The sequence below is a fragment of the Schistocerca serialis genome, chromosome 5 (genome assembly GCF_023864345.2).
Source record: "Schistocerca serialis cubense isolate TAMUIC-IGC-003099 chromosome 5, iqSchSeri2.2, whole genome shotgun sequence".
In the NCBI taxonomy this organism is placed as follows: Eukaryota; Metazoa; Arthropoda; class Insecta; order Orthoptera; family Acrididae; genus Schistocerca; species Schistocerca serialis.
In genome coordinates this window covers 67939893-67958300 of record NC_064642.1, presented here as the reverse complement: position 1 = coordinate 67958300, position 18408 = coordinate 67939893, and the positions used below count along the sequence as shown (strand labels likewise).

Below are 18408 nucleotides of genomic sequence, written 5' to 3'. Positions count from 1 at the left end.
GTAAAGAACTTGTTACATTCAATATTTTGGAGGACAATGAATTTTTCTCCACGTATGATTGGAAACTGAAACGTGGTCATACATTAGATTGTCTTGCGAAATATGTAACAGGATACAAACTTAGTTTAAAGGACAGTCCATCGAGCTTTAAGATCATAAAAATTACTGACATTCGAAATTCAGTTGTGGTGGCAGGATACAAACACTGACTTGCAGATGGAGTTTTGAAATACTGTTTTAGTCATGCACATAGTGTTCAACATCGAAGTTTAATACCTACAATTTGTCAGAAATGCTATTTAAACACTGTTGATCGTTATAAAGCTAATGTAAAGTTGGTTATTATGCAAAGTGTGCATGTTGGACCAACACAACAATGTTACGAGCCTCACTTTAACAATTAAAGTGTAACTCAAAACAACATATCACTGAAACAATATTACGAAGTGCTGATTTGTTGTGCTGCTGCATTTTCAGATAGCCCACCTTATGTCATACAGAGAGTATTTTTACTAAATATATACTGAACTACAGTATAGGATTCTTGTTATGTGCTAACATCATTAATTGTCTGTGTTCGTATTTGCCATGCTGTATAAGGCAAGTATTTTTATTGTTTAGAAATATACATAAATATTATTTACCGTGAACTATTAATATCTTTATAAAGAACTAAATATATCTTGCTTAAGCATTTTGAGTCTTATTATTTTATTTGTATCCCACAATGCTGTTCAAAAACTGATTTCCATACGCTGTAAACTCTGCTTCTATAGTGTTCAGATCAATAATAGCTATGACAGACTTAGGTATTACCCACACAGGTGACTGCACTTGTTAATGCAACCTCTTTTAGAATGAGGACCGGCCGCGGTGGCCGTGCGGTTCTAGGCACTTCAGTCCAGAACCGCGTGACGGCTACAGTCGCAGGTTCGAATCCTGCCTCGGACATGGATGGGTGTGATATCCTTAGGTTAGTTAGGTTTAAGTAGTTCTAAGTTCTAGGGGACTGATGACCTCAGATGTTGAGTCCCATAGTGCTCGGAGCCATTTGAGCCACTTTTTTTAGAGTGAGGAAGTATGTCAGCCCAGAACCAGATTAATGACAAGGGGTCAGTGTGTCCACCAGGCTAGATGTGGTTTTCAGGCATTTTCCCACATCCTATTAGGTTAATGTCAGGCTGGTTCCCATGTCCCACGTTAGATTCACCCTATGCAAACATTTAGAACATTCACACCTGCACACAGACTTTACTATACACCCAAGCATATGGGATACATTGCTTGTGTCTGGGGCGATGAATAGGAGTCTAATACTCTCAGCGTTCGTTTTCCTTGACGACTTATTCAGCACCATACTTAGGTATTCTGTCTGAAAATTCTAAATGTGTAAATTTCATAATTCTGTAAGCGATTGTAACAGACTTCGGTATGGCACACATACGTGTGTTTATATATGTATGTGCATTATGTTCACATGCATAATCCACAACATCATCGAATAGTGTCCTGACATATGGCTGCCACCCACTCAAACTGTGTACTGGAATACATACTGCACAGTATAGATCATTAAGGTTCACGAAACTTGATTAATGAACTGTGAAGGGTCTTCTGATCTGAACTTTGACATAGGAGTCCTGCACATGTGGTGATGGATGATGTCATGTTGCTGAATATGTCTTTGTCAGGAGGAGGATTTTCTGAGACACTGTAGTCATCAAAACATCACTGTACTTAGTCTTGTTAAATAGATGAATCCCCTCCATCTCAGTACACTGCACTTCAGTGTTATGTCAAACATTCTAAAATTCTATTATTACTTGACAGTCACTAGCTCAGACTATTCCTACATTAACACATTTTGACCCAGATGCTGTTAACATGTACAGGCTGGTGATCAGCACCATTTTCACATGAACTAGCAATATGATCCAACTGACGGGATTTATATACACAGTTACAACCCTGTCAGTGGCTATGAGGGTGAATATGTACTATGCCATATCCATACACACTTAATGAATGTCTGAATTGCTATACATGGAACACCTTGCACAGTAAAGTGATACCTTTCCATAAACATGTTTTTGCTATATTTGAGATTATTTGCGAAACATATCGTTTACTTACTACACTTTTGCACTGTTCCAAGTAAAACACGCCGAATTTTGTTGATAGTGTTGTCTGCTATGTTGAGATACTGGCACTTCTTATTGAAAATAATAGTCGCGGAATTGAGTGTGAATAAATAAAAAAACGAAGCGTAATCTCTTGGTTCAACATGCGCTGAAGATAGTTTATCAATAGGTCTAACAATAACTTGCTGGTCAGAAAAAGGAACTATGAAGTGTAATCTCCTGGTTCAACATGCGCTGAACATAGCTTATCAATAGGCCTTACAATAACTTGCTGGTCAGGAAAAGGAATTATGCAGTGATGGAAGCGTATAGATTCACAGAGTGTAACGTTTCCATGTTTCCAGCTGTGTGTGTGTGTGTGTGTGTGTGTGTGTGTGTGTGTGTGTGTGTGTGTGTGTGTGTTGTGTTTGGGTACTGAATTGTTATCCCTCAGGAAGTTTCTTGACATTATCTAATGTTTTATCGCTATTAAGTATTGTTTTCTAACCTATAGAACATATTATGTCATCACATAGGAGCTACCAGTTGTCAGGGGTGACTGCTGATGATGTTCCAGTCGAACTTTCTGTCTGTCTCTTGTGATTTCAGTGCTGATACCCATCTGCTAACTGATAATACTACCACTGGCCTGCCACAACTTTATTATGAAAATTCCTGTTGCAAACACCTTCATCACCAGACGATTTAAATCTTTTGAGACTTTTTTATTTTTTTAAGTGTGGCAATGATGGCTTCGCTACAAGCTCGATTTTAGAATGCTACTTCAGTAAAAAGCCTTAGATAATCCTCTGTCTGTATCTCAGTAAAATGCAGTTCATACTACGTTTACTTCACTAATTGAAGGCAATGAAGGCATTATGTCTGATGTTACTGTTAAGGAAATGACAAGTTACGTATATGTAGTGATAATGTTACACTTGAGAAACAAGTTATAGTAATATTAGTGCAAATGTATATTACTCTGAACTGAGGATTCCGTTTGATACCACTAGTAATAATGATATGTGGTCTAAAGGTGAATCTGTTTCCCCTACCACCAGCTGTGTTCATATTGATCACTTCAATACGTCAGTTTATCACTAGTAACTTACCATCGTAGATTTTAGATGAATTCAGAGGTGAGCAAAGGGCAGACACATGAATATCAAGAGGAGAGGGCAGATGTTCAAGAAGTAACATAAGAGCAAGTATTTGCAAAATACGAGAACAACATAGTCCTGGTAGTAAATTATTACAGGAACGATTAGTAAGGGTGGAAAAACAATTGCAGTAAAGCACCAAAAGAGAAAACAGAGCTAGTACGAATGAACTGACAGCACAAATTCAGAATTTGGAAAGCATGTTGGCATCAGTTGAGGATAACACTTCAGATAGATTTAGCGAAGAACCTAGTGAAATGTATTTATGAGAGCAGTCCAGGGGTAATGATAAAAATTCAGATAGGAGAGACGCTCTTCCCACTCGTAAAGGTGCTCATCAGGTTTAGCTAATCATGTTACTATTCTGCAGAAGGGTTGAATTACTTAAACTCAGTACAGAGAAGGAAACGTTACGGACTAAGTAGGAAAAACGTAAGAATGCCGTCAATATTAATGAACTCGATGCTCTTGGAGCGCATCTGTTTGTGGACGTTGACCAGAGCTCACATAGTTGTGTACAAGCAGTGGTAGAGATCTCTGAAGAAGTTGGATCACTTTTACGTTCTAAAGAATGGCAGATACAAATAAACCAGAGGACGAGAGACTCAGCCCAAGAGTTGCTGAAAAGAATATCTGACACTGAGGCAAGGCGGGATAATGGATCTGTTAGAAACAATTGTTACATGTAGAATCAGATTCCAGATTAAAAACATTATTCGGCTCATGAGGAAATGCTAGAACCTAAATGCGGTAATGCTACGACACTAGCTCATCACACTCGACAACGGTATGATAGCGGTCAGGTTTATGTAAAACATGACTTCAGGCGTATATTTGATACTATGTATTCTTGCGAGTTAGCTGCACGCTACGTGGACATAAATTTTTCTTTACATGTGTAGATAGCCTTATGCATTTAAGTGCTCATGTAAAATCTTCCCAGTTGGTGCCTGTAAATTATGATGGCTCACATATGTCTGGAGTGTTGGAGGGCACCACTTTGAATTTCACATCATACTGTTGAGAGAAATGATACCTGGCACGTATGAAGCTATGGAAGGTGTTTCAAAATAACGTTTTAAAAATTTGGGGACACGTTCCTCACACCAAAATAAGAAAAGAAGTCCAGTAAATATGGGCTCTAAAATGCGTATCTGAAGGGCTATGAGCAGGTGTACATCCTTGATACTCTGAACATCTCTACTAGCTCTTTATTTACCATGTACTGGGAGGAGGTGATGGACGTAAACAAGAAAAATATGTTCAATGAACATGGCTCTAAGATGTATCTCTTAAGAGGTGGGAGCACTTCTTCAGTAGAAGAGCTGGTATCGAGGATGAACAAATGCTCATAATTCTTAAGGTATGCATTTCAGAGCCCTTCTTCACTGGATATTTTTCTTTGTTTTGGTATAAGGAACCTGTCCTAAAATTTTTAAAATGTCAATCTGAAGAACCCTGTATCCACAGTGCTTTAGAAGAATTTCATGAAAGCTATGTAAGATGCCAATTGTGACAAGTTACAGATAACTTGTAGGACATGATCCCAACTCTGTACATTACAAAAGTAATTATAGAAGTGGGTGGTGAAGTTTCTTTAATTTGCTTTTGAGGATTTCCTATTTCCTCTACTGTATTCCACTGGAAGCAAATTTTATCACCAGAAATACTTTTAATCTTTATTTAAGTTTCTGTTTGTAAGTTTTCAACTTATAATGAAGGTGACTCATATGAGGGCGTTGGAGTATGTGGTTGGCTACGTGCCAATGTTTCCTTAGATTTCTTTATAACTCCATAAGTGCAGCTTGCATAGTTTTAACTGAACCTTCAGCCTGCTCACGGGTTGCTCTGCACAGTAGTTAGATTAAGATGCTCCTTTTGTCTATGCCTCGGAGCTTCCTTCGCGTCGCACGAAATCACACACGCAGCTGCAGCCAGAATCCGTGCACTCTACTGCGAGATAAGTTATGTAACGCACTTACTTACTTAAGAAAGTTTATTGGCGGACTGTGCTTAACCTTCTACAAAGTCAAGCTATCACCTCAGTCGAAAAAAAAGGCCATCAGCCTCCCTTTGACCTGCGAGACAGGCTTATAGCTTCAGGGTCTGCGATGTGTCAGCCAATGCTGGCACAGCAGCGCATTTCGCAATAACGCACTCTGTCCTGGACAATAAGCCGTCTGTATGCATCAGTGCTAAGTTTGTGTGGCTGTTATGTGGCTATAAGCTGCTTCTATGTACTCTGTACTATTCCGTAGTTAGGTTCCGAGGAACTCATTGGACACTCATATTGTCTCAGAAGAAGCTGAGTAGCACCGTGATGTAGTGGTTATGATACTAAACTGTTGCTTGGAGGGTCATGATTTCAAAACTCACATGACTGTACAATTTTAATTTCTATATTCGATTCGAGCACATTCTATAATTATCCACAAATGTCAAGAATCATTGTACTGGAATGTTCTGTAGCTGTATATATACTGTATGTGTTCTGGCCGGGTGCGGCTGGTCCCGGCGGAGGTTCGAGTCCTCCCTCGGGCAAGGGTGTGTGTGTTTGTCCTTAGGATAATTTAGGCTAAGTAGCGTGTAAGCTTAGGGACTGATGACCTTAGAAGTTAAGTCCCATTAGATTTCACACACATTTGAACATTTCCGGCCGGAGGCAGTTCGCTCCACGCTCTTGTATGTGTAAGTGCTGAATAAACCTTCATTAACTGAAGTTAGTGTTCGTCATTCATCTGATTACACCTTCTTATACGTGACATTATTACAGACTACTATTCTCACACCATAATTCTGTCTAATTATGTTTCACTCCGTAGTCCATATCCTATGATACCCTATCATCAAACAATCTCTGTTAACCACGTAATGAAGATACTCCACCTATCTCTGAAAATAAAATAAAAAAAAAAGCATAACCTGTGGAGTCCACTCCCGTCCCATCCCCAATATCTAATCCAACACATTCCTTCGTCCGGTCACATCCAGATGACAAATCCATCAGCCCCAAAACACTATACCTCGAAACAAAAAAGTACCTTCCGAACTCAACATATCACAAATCAAACCCTGCACAGATTCCATAATCAGCAAGTCGTCGGATTCTGATTTGATTCTGACAGCTGTGATGAGAGACTTTCACCCCTGAGATCACAGTGAGGTAAGCTGAGAGCAGCAAATTTCTTATCTCGGCTCCCAAGTATTAAAAGCCCTCCGAAATTCACCACCATTGTTCCTACTTCCCTCATCCATGTCTTTTCTGACGATCCCTCAACCATAGGTCAACTCCTCCAGGATGGACCCTTCATTTATCATCATAAAAGCAATGCAGAGTCTTCCTGATCCGAATCCCAATCCTACCACCGCTACAAATGTCTCATCTACAATCATAATATCTCGCGACTGCAAAAAAAAAAAAAAAAAAACATTGTCCTAACACTCAGTCTAATCCGTCTTTAACACCTGCAACCAATCCCGTCCATATACAGTCTACAGCCAAACCCTCATCCCCAAAACAAGAACTGACCATCTCAATCCACCCTGCCGACACAAAACTCCACCTGAACAGCTTCACATGTTTGAATCCTACCTCTGAAAACTTCATCCGCTTCATTACCACTGTATTTCAAAATATTCGCCCATCTGACAGTACACATATAATCTAACAAGTCACCCTGGCACCGAATTCTGTATTCATTTAAATGGCACTGGCCAGTGTTTCCTAAACAGTTCCCACTTCCTCTTCTTCTGCGTGGATACCCTTCCCTAATACTCAGCCATTAAATCTTGAGCAGCCCTTCCAACCCCACAGCACTCTAAATCCCTCCTGTTACCACATTCCTCTCACATTCACAGCCCTTCTCCTTCTCCAGGTCTTCCATGCCATTCCTCTGTCCTCGTCTTACGCTTCACTCTCCACTGTGCTACAATGACGTCTTACATATATGAATTACTGGGAGCTGGTCATCAAGCAATATGCATCAGTTTTATCTACTGAAACTCGTCGTCTCTGAGTAGTTCGCCACACTATGCGAGCCCCACCACAACAGAATGACCAAGAACTTTCAATGCTGACATTTTTGTTCATCTTTAGGTGTACATTCATATGATTTGTATGTTCTGAAAATGATATTCTGAAGAGTGGCTACATCGCTGCTGCCGCCCCGTCAGATTTGAGGGAAATGAAATGTTAATAAAGGACGGAAAGTCCAGTATATTTGAGGGTAGGCTTTGCGTTAAGACTGGTTGGGCGACTCTTCAGTGTTAAGTACACGGCTACCACCACATATTTTATTTTGATTTCTAGACTGGTTAGGGTAATCCCTAATGACTGCTTTAATAGCTGCCACAGTAGTGGGATGGTGGCAACACAGTAAGTTTTGATAGCTGCACCACTCTAGCAATAGCAACGCGTATTTTAAATCATAACAAATTTTCCCGAAAAATTGTGAAAAAGTAGGCCTTACGTTGGAAAAAGTGTCCCAGGAAATAAATAGATCATAGGCTAAAAATACAAGGCGGTCATAAACAGTCTGAAAAGCTTGTAAGAGTGTTGCAGGGTAAGTTATGCTGAGAAATAATTGTTAAGAAAATATTCGATAAGTTGCGCCGTTTCCGATTTAATTAGCGTTGCAGTTAGCAAATCAGGCAGTTGCGCGCGCTAATTCAAGCGGCAATTAAGTGTCAGTTGTTTTCATAGCTTAGATGGTAGCGCACGCAGCTATATATCCGTTGGGTCGGGCCCTATCCTTATTACAGTCCAGTTTTGTATCACTCTCTTTTTCGTTTTTATGAAAACGAAGAGTAACACGTTGAGCAGGTCCGTCTCTAGTAGACCGCTTGAATTTGCGCATGAAATGGCCTGATTGACTAATTAACTCGGAAACGGCTCGATACAACGAATTTTTATCTTAAGAATTACTTTTCAGCACAACATAACTCTGTCACACCGTTACAAGTTTTCAGAATGTTTGACACCCTGTGGAACCGAAACCCAGGTCTGTCCCAGGATTTAAGTGTCTTTTGGGGTGAAACTGCCAAGCCATGGCGTCCACCAGTCCTCCGACAGTCACACCTTGACCTAATAATAGAAATGAAAGTAGGTCAGAGAACAGCTGTCCCAGGGCAGGTGGGCGCATACTGCTGTGTGGTCACCTGCTTCATAAGAGATCTAGCAAGTGCACATGTTAACATCAAAAAAGCAAAATAAGGGCAATGGAAGTAGTCGCATTTAATCAGACGATACTGACGAAATTAGGTTAGTAGACGGAACTTTAAGAGTAGTACATGTGATCTGCTGTTTGGCCAGTAAAATAACTGAAGATTAGTTAAGAAGTGAGTTTATAAAATGAAGACTGGCAAGTGGCAAGAAAAGCTTTCTTGAGGAATGGATATGCAAGGCCAATTCCAGTCTGAAAATGGAGGAAAAGAAGGTCCCATACACATGTATTTGAAAATGGACGGTATGTGGGCAACAGCAACAAATCGACCCGGAACATAGTAAAGAGATGCGTCGCATCCACATCAGAGCAGATGTTCAAAATGGCCTCCATGGAATGCAGTGCACGCGTTCACACGTCACATCATGGATTGCTACACTCATACGCTCGTTCCGGACTCTCTGCGAATAGTCCCACAGACATCGTGAACACGCTGTTAAATAGCCTGCGCTTCGGGAAATGGTTCAGCATAGACAACTCTTTTCAGATGCTTTCAGAAGTAAAAATCCAGGGGGTTTAAGTCCAGTGATGAAGAACGCCACGCTACAGGGCCTCCGTGTCCTATCCAACGGCTGGGGAAGATGTTGCTGAGGTAGCGGCGAACTATGATGTAGAAGAGGGTGATGCTCCGTGATGCAGAAACCATATAACCTGTTGTGTTACCAAAGGTATATTCTGAAGCATCCAAGGCAGAGCATTCCACAGGAAGTCCAGGTAGATTCCTCTGATGAGGAGTTGTCAAGCAATAACTGGTACAAGCAAGTAGCAGCCAAGAATCCCTGCCCACACATTGATCCTGAATCCATATTGATCACGCATCCCAACCATTCCCTGAGGATTGTCTGTAGTTCAGAGATGACGAATATGCAGAATGGTGACGCCAGTTTTGGTAAAGACCGCCTCGTTGGTAATGAGGACTGATGACAGAAATCCCATAAGCGTGATGGTCTGGTGCAGAAACCATCGATAAAGTTCCTGTAGAGGGAAGTCCGTTGCTGACAATCCTTGCATTCGTTGTAGGTTATAGGGATAGTAGCAGTTGTCATACAGGATACATGTAATCGTACTTTGGCTTACATCATGTTGGCTGGCCGCTTGCCTGAAACTTGTACTACGGTTCGTCACAATATCCTGTACAACCTGCTCAGCCAAACCTGATATATCCACAGTCCGCTGCCTCCCTGCACGTTCACCTGGCGAAAATGACCCATGTTCACACAAACGCTCAAGAGGACTTGAATTGTTGTGAGATGTGGTTAGTGTCTGTGAGGGGTCTTGTTCCGGTATAGTTATTCTGCCTCTCGACCTTTTCCATCTGCTTGGCCGCATACAAACACCATCTTGGCTTGTTCGTGACACGTATGCCAAACCATTTTGCTGATTACAGTACGATGCGTCAGTCACACAGCCTGCAACACACAAGGAACACGCGGCATGGGGTCAGAGGAACTTTCATTCTTCAGCACCATCTACCTATACAATGATGCATTTCTGTATACATATTCATCAGACCTCTTTTCCTCTGTTTTCAGGCAGGAATCCGTTCCTGTAGTTTGTCGGTTTTGTTAATGTTAAACCAATTGATTCAAGTGTAATGAACTCAATCCTGATGGAATTTAACTGGACTATAGTCACGTGTGGAAGTAAATCGTGGACGATAGGCAGTTATAAAAAGTAGAGAATGGTAGCTTTTGAACTGTGTTGCTATAGAGTAATGCTGAAGATTAAATGGGTAGATCATGTAACTAACAAAGAGGTAACAAACAGAATTGGTGAGGGAAGAAATTTGTGACAGAACTTGAATAAAAGAAGAGATCAGTTGATAGAACACTTTATGAGACATCAGGGGTGGCCAGTATAGCAATTGATGAAAATGTGAAGGTTAAAAATTGTAGAGAGAGGCCAAAAGAAGATTACTGTCAGCAGGATCAAAAGGAAATAGGTTGCAGTAGTTATTCAGAGATGAAAATGCTTGAACAGCATAGAGTAGCTTGGAGTGCTGCGTCAGACTAGTCCTCTGATTGAAGACAAAAACAACAACAACAACATTGTCGAGTACTTTGATTACTGATGTTAGATTAAGGAGTGTAGTTTGTCGTGCTGCACAACTTGTTACTTTCAGATTGACTTTACAGTCCTCCAAGTGTTGGCATTCGCTTCATAATTTCTTAGCGTTTTTGTGATCTCTTAGAAGGGCCTCTGCAGTGTGCTTCCACCTAACAGGAGGTAAGAAGTACACGCCGTGTGAAGACATCTTGCAGGAGTCATGGGCTTGAGCCGCCATCTGGACATGCATCTAATGCGTTTGTCCTGGTGTGCTGGTGGTATGGAGAATGCACTGAGCTGTGAGCCCTTAGTCCGTCACAGTGGCTTGCAAATCATACTTCAGCAGCATAGAGATCTCTCTTGGCACGTAGTGTGGGCAGGGGCAGATGCGGTGGTGGGTAGTGGTCTCTGGATGCTGTGAATGCTTATAATAACACCGTAACTGCCCAAACCTTCCTGTCACACCGGGTGGTACAGAGTGACCACATAAGTAGCTGCCTGTAGTAATGGTTAAACATGAAGTCATGGGAAAACAGCTTATTTTGTTTAAAAAATGGAGCCATAATGTATTTGTTTGGTACAAAGGGTGCACTTTTTACAAAGAATCAATCCCAGCACCTGTACAGTGTAACTGCTATGTGGCAAGGGTGTACTAGAAGTATGCCAATACTTCCACAGTGTAATTACTAAATAGCAAGTATGTATTTTCTTTATAGAATGCATTAAAACGCATCAGTAATTGTTTTGAGTAAGCAAAATATCTTTCACTTCTGTGAAATGTATGTCAATTTTTAGTTAGAACAGCACTGTAGAAATTAGAATTACTTTTTAGCGTTACTAACGTCACAGGCTATACCATGTTTGATTATGCTATCGCAGTAACAAACATCTTGAGTTGCTGGACTTAGCAGTTCACATACATTGGGCAGCCAAGTTTTGATTGTGGAAACCATTGTAGACCATGAGTCATAGTAATTAAGAAAAGGCTATATCGGAAAAATATCTAGCAGCCATATTGGGTCAGGAACTATAGCAATAAAGATAAGGATTGCATAAAGGTGGAGACAGCCATCTTGAGTAATGAATTAAAGTAATAAGGATAATGAATTGGGTAAATGAATTGGAAAGTAAATAAACACCAGCATCTACTCTCTAATTAATATGATAACACACAGGTGTTATAAATTAGGTCCTCAGTGAGCAACATGTAACAGCATAGGTAGCCTGCTGGGAGGGGGTGAAGAAAGGTGAGTGGGAGGGAAGCGGCTTGCCTTGAAAGTGACTGGTGTGGGTGGGTGTCATAAATCATTGTACAAGGAACCACACAGCTCCCTTATTACACTGACCAAGGCAAGTCGGCCATCATTTATAGGACATCATTTGAAAGATAGCGTCTAGTAGAACTCTAAGGTAGTGCACAGCTACCAGCCTTGACATAGTCACCATGCTGACAGTCTGCGGTGCTACAGACATTGTTACAATGGAGAGAAGACGATTTCCTGACCCAACAGTCCTGTACCGTCCTGCGTTACCAAGCTAACAACACATCTTTAATCTTTAGTGGTAGTCGCGTGATGACTGGGATCCAGAGTGGGATTCGCTATGCCATTCCTGAATGCATCGATCTATACTCGCATATCGCTTATGGAATATGAGCATCGATATCATGGAATGATAAGCTGTAGTCAAAATAAGCCACTATTCATTCTACATATAAGCACAGTTTTCTAATTCTTACACAAGGCATGACAGCCGGCCGGAGTGGCCTAGCAGTCCTAGGCGCAACAGTCTGGAGCCGCGCGACCGCTACGGTCGCAGGTTCGAATCCGGCCTCGGGCATGGATGTGTGTGACGTCCTTAGGTTAGTTAGGTTTAAGTAGTTCTAAGTTCTAGGGGACTGATGACCTCAGCAGTTAAGTCCCGTAGTGCTCAGAGCCATTTGAACCATTTTGAACCAGGCATGACAGAATATTCTGAGAAACAAAGTACATTCAAATGCGTTTCTGAATGGAAATCTGGATCATAATCTTATGGTATTTAGAGAATTTGGGGTACATCACTCCAATACTGTATGTGGCTCAACTGAAATGATTAAGATTTTCGTATCGATTCTTGTAGCACACATCAAATTAATCTAAGATTCGTTGCATGCCATCTTTAGGATGTTGCAGATTTAATGGGAAGCATTAGAAGGTTCACATTGTTTTGTAGCTAGTCAGTAGCTTGTTTTCAAATACTAGGTAGGCTGTAGATGTATAGCATTGCTGCTAAATGTCTTATAGGTAACTCACTAACATTGAATTGCTTGTCACCAATTTGTAGCCGGCCGGAGTGGTCGTACGGTTCTACGCGCTACAGTCTGGAGCCGCGTGACCGCTATGGTCGCAGGTTCGAATCCTGCTTCGGGCATGGATGTGTGTGATGTCCTTAGGTTAGTTAGGTTTAATTAGTTCTAAGTTCTAGGCGACTGATTTGTACTTAGAGTAACCAAATACGAATGGAGATCAGACCTCAGTTGGTCTACTCTGTGATCAGTTTGTAATACTGGAAATCTCAATACTTGCTTACAGTCCTTTTGTGAGGTTCGCTGTGTTCGCTGTGATATGGGGCATGGGACTGATGGCTGGTGGGTCAAGAAGGTCCAACTAGTCCTTGGCTACGAAGTAGATAGACAAAGTGAACAGTACATGAGGAAAGTGCGTCTATAAATACGTCACTTCATGAAAACGACTCACAGTCAGATAAACAAAATATCGGTTGTAAATCCGACTCGTTATATTATTGTTGCCAATTCTGCGAGAGACGGAGAGTCGGTGAGCAACTGTAACGTGGCGTGACGGCAGGTGGAACATGTCGGTGGTGGGGCCGGTGCCTAGCGGGCTGCCTAAGCTGCGCGACCCCGTGAGCGACTGGAAGCTGATGGGGGCGGTGGCCGTGGGCTCGCTGGGCGTGGCGGCCGTCAGCTTCGCGGTGAGCACGTCAATGGCGCTGCTGCTGGCGCGCGGCCGCTACCGCGTGCGCCTCAACCAGGAGCTGCTGGCGCAGGGGCTCACCGCGGTCGCCTCCGCCGTCAGCGGGGGCGTGCCGCCCTCCGCCTCGCTGTCGCGCTCCCTGCTGCAGAGGGACGCGGGCGGCTCCACGCAGGTACCGCACGCCCACATACACCACTGGCCATTAAAATTGCTACACCACGAAGATGACGTGCTACAGACGCGAAATTTAACGGACTGGAAGAAGATGCTGTGATACGCAAATGATTAGCTTTTCAGAGCACTCACACATGGTTGGCGCCGGTAATGACAGCTAGAACGTGCTGACATGAGGAAAGTTTCCAACTGATTTCTCATATACAAACAGCAGTTGACCGACGTTTCCTGGTGAATCGTTGTTGTGTACGGAGGAGAAATGCGTACCACCGCGTTTCCCACTTTGATAAAGGTCGGATTGGAGCCTATCGCGATTGCGGTTTATCGTATCGCGACATTGCTGCTCGCGTTGGTCCAGATCCAATGACTGTTAGCAGAATATGGAATCGGTGGGTTCAGGAGGGTAATACGGAACGCCGTGCTGGATCCCAACGGCCTCGTATCACTAGCAGTCGAGATGGCAGGCATCTTATCCGCATGGCTATAACGGATCGTGCAGCCACGTCTCGATCCATGAGTCAACAGATGGGGACGTTTGAAAGACAACAACCATCTGCACGAACAGTTCGACGACGTTTGCAGCAGCATGGACTATCAGCTCGGAGACCATGGCTGCGGTTACACTTGACGCTGCATCACAGACGGGAGCGCATGCGATCGTGTACTCAACGACGAACCTGGGTGCACGAATGGCAAAACATCATTTTTTCGGATGAATCCAGGTTCTGTTTACAGCGTCATGATGGTCGTATCCGTGTTTGGTGACATCGTGGTGAACGCACATTGGATGCGCGTATTCGTCATCGCCATACTGGCGTATCACCCGGCGTGATGGTATGGGGTGCCATTGGTTACACGTATCGGTCACCTCTTGTACGCATTGACGGCACTTTCAACAGTGGGCGCTACATTTCAGATGTGTTACGACCTGTGGCTCTACCCTCCATTCGATCCCTGCGAAACCCTACATTTCAGCAGGATAATGCACGACCGCATGTTGCAGGTCCTGTACGGGCCTTTCTGGAAACAGAAAATGTTCTACTGCTGCCCTGGCCAGCACATTCTCCAGATCTCTCACCAATTGAAAACGTCTGGTCAATAGTGGCCGAGCTACTGGGTCGTCACAATACGGCAGTCACTACTCTTGATGAACTGTGGTATCGTGTTGAATCTGCATGGGCAGCTGTACCTGTACACGCCATCCAAGCTCTGTTTGACTCAATGCCCAGGCGTATCAAGGCCGTTATTACGGCCAGAGGTGGTTGTTCTGGGTACTGATTTCTCAGGACCTATGCACCCAAATTGCTCGAAAATATAATCACATGTCAGTTCTAGTATAATATATGTGTCCAATGAATACCAGTTTATCATCTGCATTTCTTCTTGGTGTAGCAGTTTTAATGATCAGTAGTGTAGTTTCGCCTTGCCGGTGGCCTAACACCAAAACTGTCAAGTGCGAGCGTGTACGGAGGCCCACAAGTGGCTTACGTAAAAAGCGTCAGCTCAATATTCTGCGAGCAATCTTTCTGCAGACCGTGTGAGACACAAACTATTTGATGAAAAGTATCTGGGCACCTATTAGTGGTTTGTAATATGGGGTGTGTCGACCTTTTGCGTTTATGAGAGCCTGAACTCTGCTGGAGAACCTTCCACTGAGATTTCTGAATATCTGTGAAGTTTTATGGTAACCCATCTTTGCCCAAAAACCTAGACATGAGAGGGAGTGTTGTTGGACTCTGAGATCTGTAGTGAAGTCTACATTCTAATTCATCCAAAACGTGTCCTATTCCATTCAGATCAAGCGTCTGTGTGGGCCCGGCCGTTTCGGGAATGCTATTGTCGACAGACCAGTGACCTATGGATGATGCTCTATAGCACGGTGTATTTTCACGGTGTAGCAACGGTTATCTTCTGTGAATTGTTCCTCTAGTCTGCTCACTGAGAAGTGCTGTAAAATGTGTTTACAACATTGCGCATTTAGTGTCTTCTTAAGCGCGGTAGGGGCATCACACCATAACGACGGAGAACATCCCATTCCATTACACCGTCACTGGCCGCCCCGATAGCTGAGTGGTCATCGTGACGGATTTCCATCCTAAGGGGCCGGGTTCGATTCCCGGTTGGGTCGGAGATTTTCTCCGCTCTGGGACTGGGTGTTGCGTTGTCATCATCATTTCATACTTATGCGGTGCGCAGGTCGCCGGCTAATGTGGCGTTGTATGTAATAAGACCTGCACCAAGGCGGCCGGATCTGCCCCGCAAGGGGCCTCCGGGCCAATGACGACAAACGCTCATTTCATAACACGATCAATGCCGTACTTCAGTGTTGACTACAAATGATGCAGATAATGTTCTACAGGCAACCCCAAACATAAACACTTTCATAGGATTGCCCAAGAGTCCAGTGTGATTGATGACTCCAGTTCACTCATTACTAATCATTCACTGTCTAGGGGCGTTAGTTTTTACACCAGCTCAAGCGCCGCTTACGAATGACTACAGAAAACAGTATGGCTCACGAGCAGCTGCCCGACCATTGTACCCATTTCTTTTCATCTCTCTACTCACAGTCATTGTACTATCTGGACCGCTGGTAGCACTTTGGAACTCTCGAGTGATTCGTTCAGTAGATTTCATGCGGCTTTTTTAACACCCTCCCAATATTGGACGGTCCCTGCCCGTCTGTCATTATGTCTGGCTGGTCTTGGTTTTTGTGTGTGGTTGTTCCTTCACCTAGTGACTTCACAATCACATCACCAACGGTCAACGGTCGACGTGGCCAGCTTTAGAAGGGTTGAAATTTCGATGATGGATTTGTTAGTAAGGTGAGATGCAACGACTAGTCTACGTTCCAAGTCACTGTGCTATCATAATCGAATCATTGTGCTGTTACTGCTTCTCTACTGAGAACACAATACCCTCTTTTGGACCGGCGTGTGACATATGATGCTCAGTCCCACATTACATTGTGGTGTCCGAGTATTTTTGATCAGCCATTGTACGAGTACGGAACAGTCCCCCCACCCCCTCCCCTGAACCGGTACGCCTCGTTGTATTCACCGGTAAAAGTGACAGTATATAAAATGACTTTTATCTTAATAATATGAATGTTTATATGTGTGTTTGGAGAGAGAGATTGATTTTTGATTGAGAAATTTTCTTTAAGTCGTAACTGGTACCTGAATTTTGGTTGCTGCCTCCTTGAATGATCAGCTTCTGCACCAGTTGATGACGTATTATAATTTGTAGGAAGTTATTGTTCTTTAAGGTTTAAAATACGACTCTGTTAGTTACTTGGCCGTATGGCGGATAGCTTTGAGCCCAAGTTTTCGTAGCTTTTCATACCTAAGGGAACACTGTTGTAAATAAATAAGATCAAACAGCAATTTGCTTTTCGTGAGAAAAGGAGATTGCCTATCACACAAATTTCCTTCAAGCTACACGTCCTGCTGCCTCAAAATTGGTCAGTGGTGTTCAGCACCATACTATTATACAAGAACATAATCCAGTTACCGTAATTAAGAAATTATGAGAGGTTGTTGCGTATTGAACGATAACTATAGAGAATGCACTTCCTTTCCTGTATTTTAGTGAGCTTTTTACACTTACGTCGATTGATAGCCGGCGACGACAATGAAGTTCACCTCCTTTTCCCAAAAAAACAACAGATTTCTGTTCTTCACTTCCAGAAATTTTGTATACGTAAATTTGGGCAGCCATTACACATACTTTACTCGGTTTTATCACTGAAATAGGGGTTTTCATTAAATGTAACAAAACATTCTGAGCGACGGCCTAGCAACACGTCCTCTTTCCCCAAGATACAGACCAACAGTCCTCTTTTTTTAATAAATCAACCGTCTTTTTTTTAGAGACCATACTCAAATATTAAAAACTTCTTTCGTTGCGGGGATTGCGCGCTAAAAAGTTTGTTACTGTCCAGCTGCGTTTCACTTCGCTTCAAATACTTTTTGAATTAAAATTTACATTTACGGTATTTACATACATCACTGAGCTTCACAGAATAAAATCAGGCACAAATTAGTTAAAAAAGGGTGGTGAGGCTCACGTAACATTACAAGTATGTGACTTAAAAGATAGGCAGCAGCTTACGAGTACATAGGGTGGTAAGTGCACACTCACCGTAACAAAAGACTTACAATCAGCCTCGGTTTCTGTATAAAGCTATCCTCACAAAACTCATAGCAGGTTATGAACTTTCTACACCTTTCTAATACCTAGAATACTTCGTCTGTCGTACATCACCCGTAAACGTAAGTCTCCCACAAATAGTAACCCACATGCTTAAAGAAAAAAAAAAAGATCAGATTTTAGTATTCCGTCTACGACAAAATTATCAACGAGAATGCCCCAGCGCTGCTAGGACTAGAACAGGGAAATAAATCAGCCATGACTCTTCAATGAAACGATTTCCTCCAGTTACCTTAAACGATTTAGTAAAACCACAGACAGTTCAAATATCAGATGGTGATTTGGAAAGCTCATCCCCCGAATGCGAGTCCACTTTCTTAAGCAATGCGCATATCTTTCGGTCTCTCGTTCCGCCTTCTACGGCGCTTTTAACGCAATTCTCCGTCCGTTCTACTTCCAAGCCCTTCTAATGCGTGCCCACCGTAACTACAATCGCCTCAACGAGAAATCATCACATACTCTCTTATCGACTGTTATCTACCTTACCGTATCCACACAAAAT

The 18408-nt window shown here is 42.7% G+C and overlaps 1 protein-coding gene across 1 annotated transcript in view; it reads left to right on the top strand.

Annotated features, from left to right (window-relative positions):
- LOC126481747 (sulfate transporter-like) overlaps positions 1–18408 on the top strand; it is a 152312-nt gene that overhangs the window by 72582 nt on the left and 61322 nt on the right. The window contains exon 6 of the mRNA XM_050105702.1: positions 13392–13692. Coding sequence (XP_049961659.1) covers positions 13392–13692 — 301 coding nt within the window. The remainder of the gene's footprint in view (positions 1–13391; positions 13693–18408) is intronic.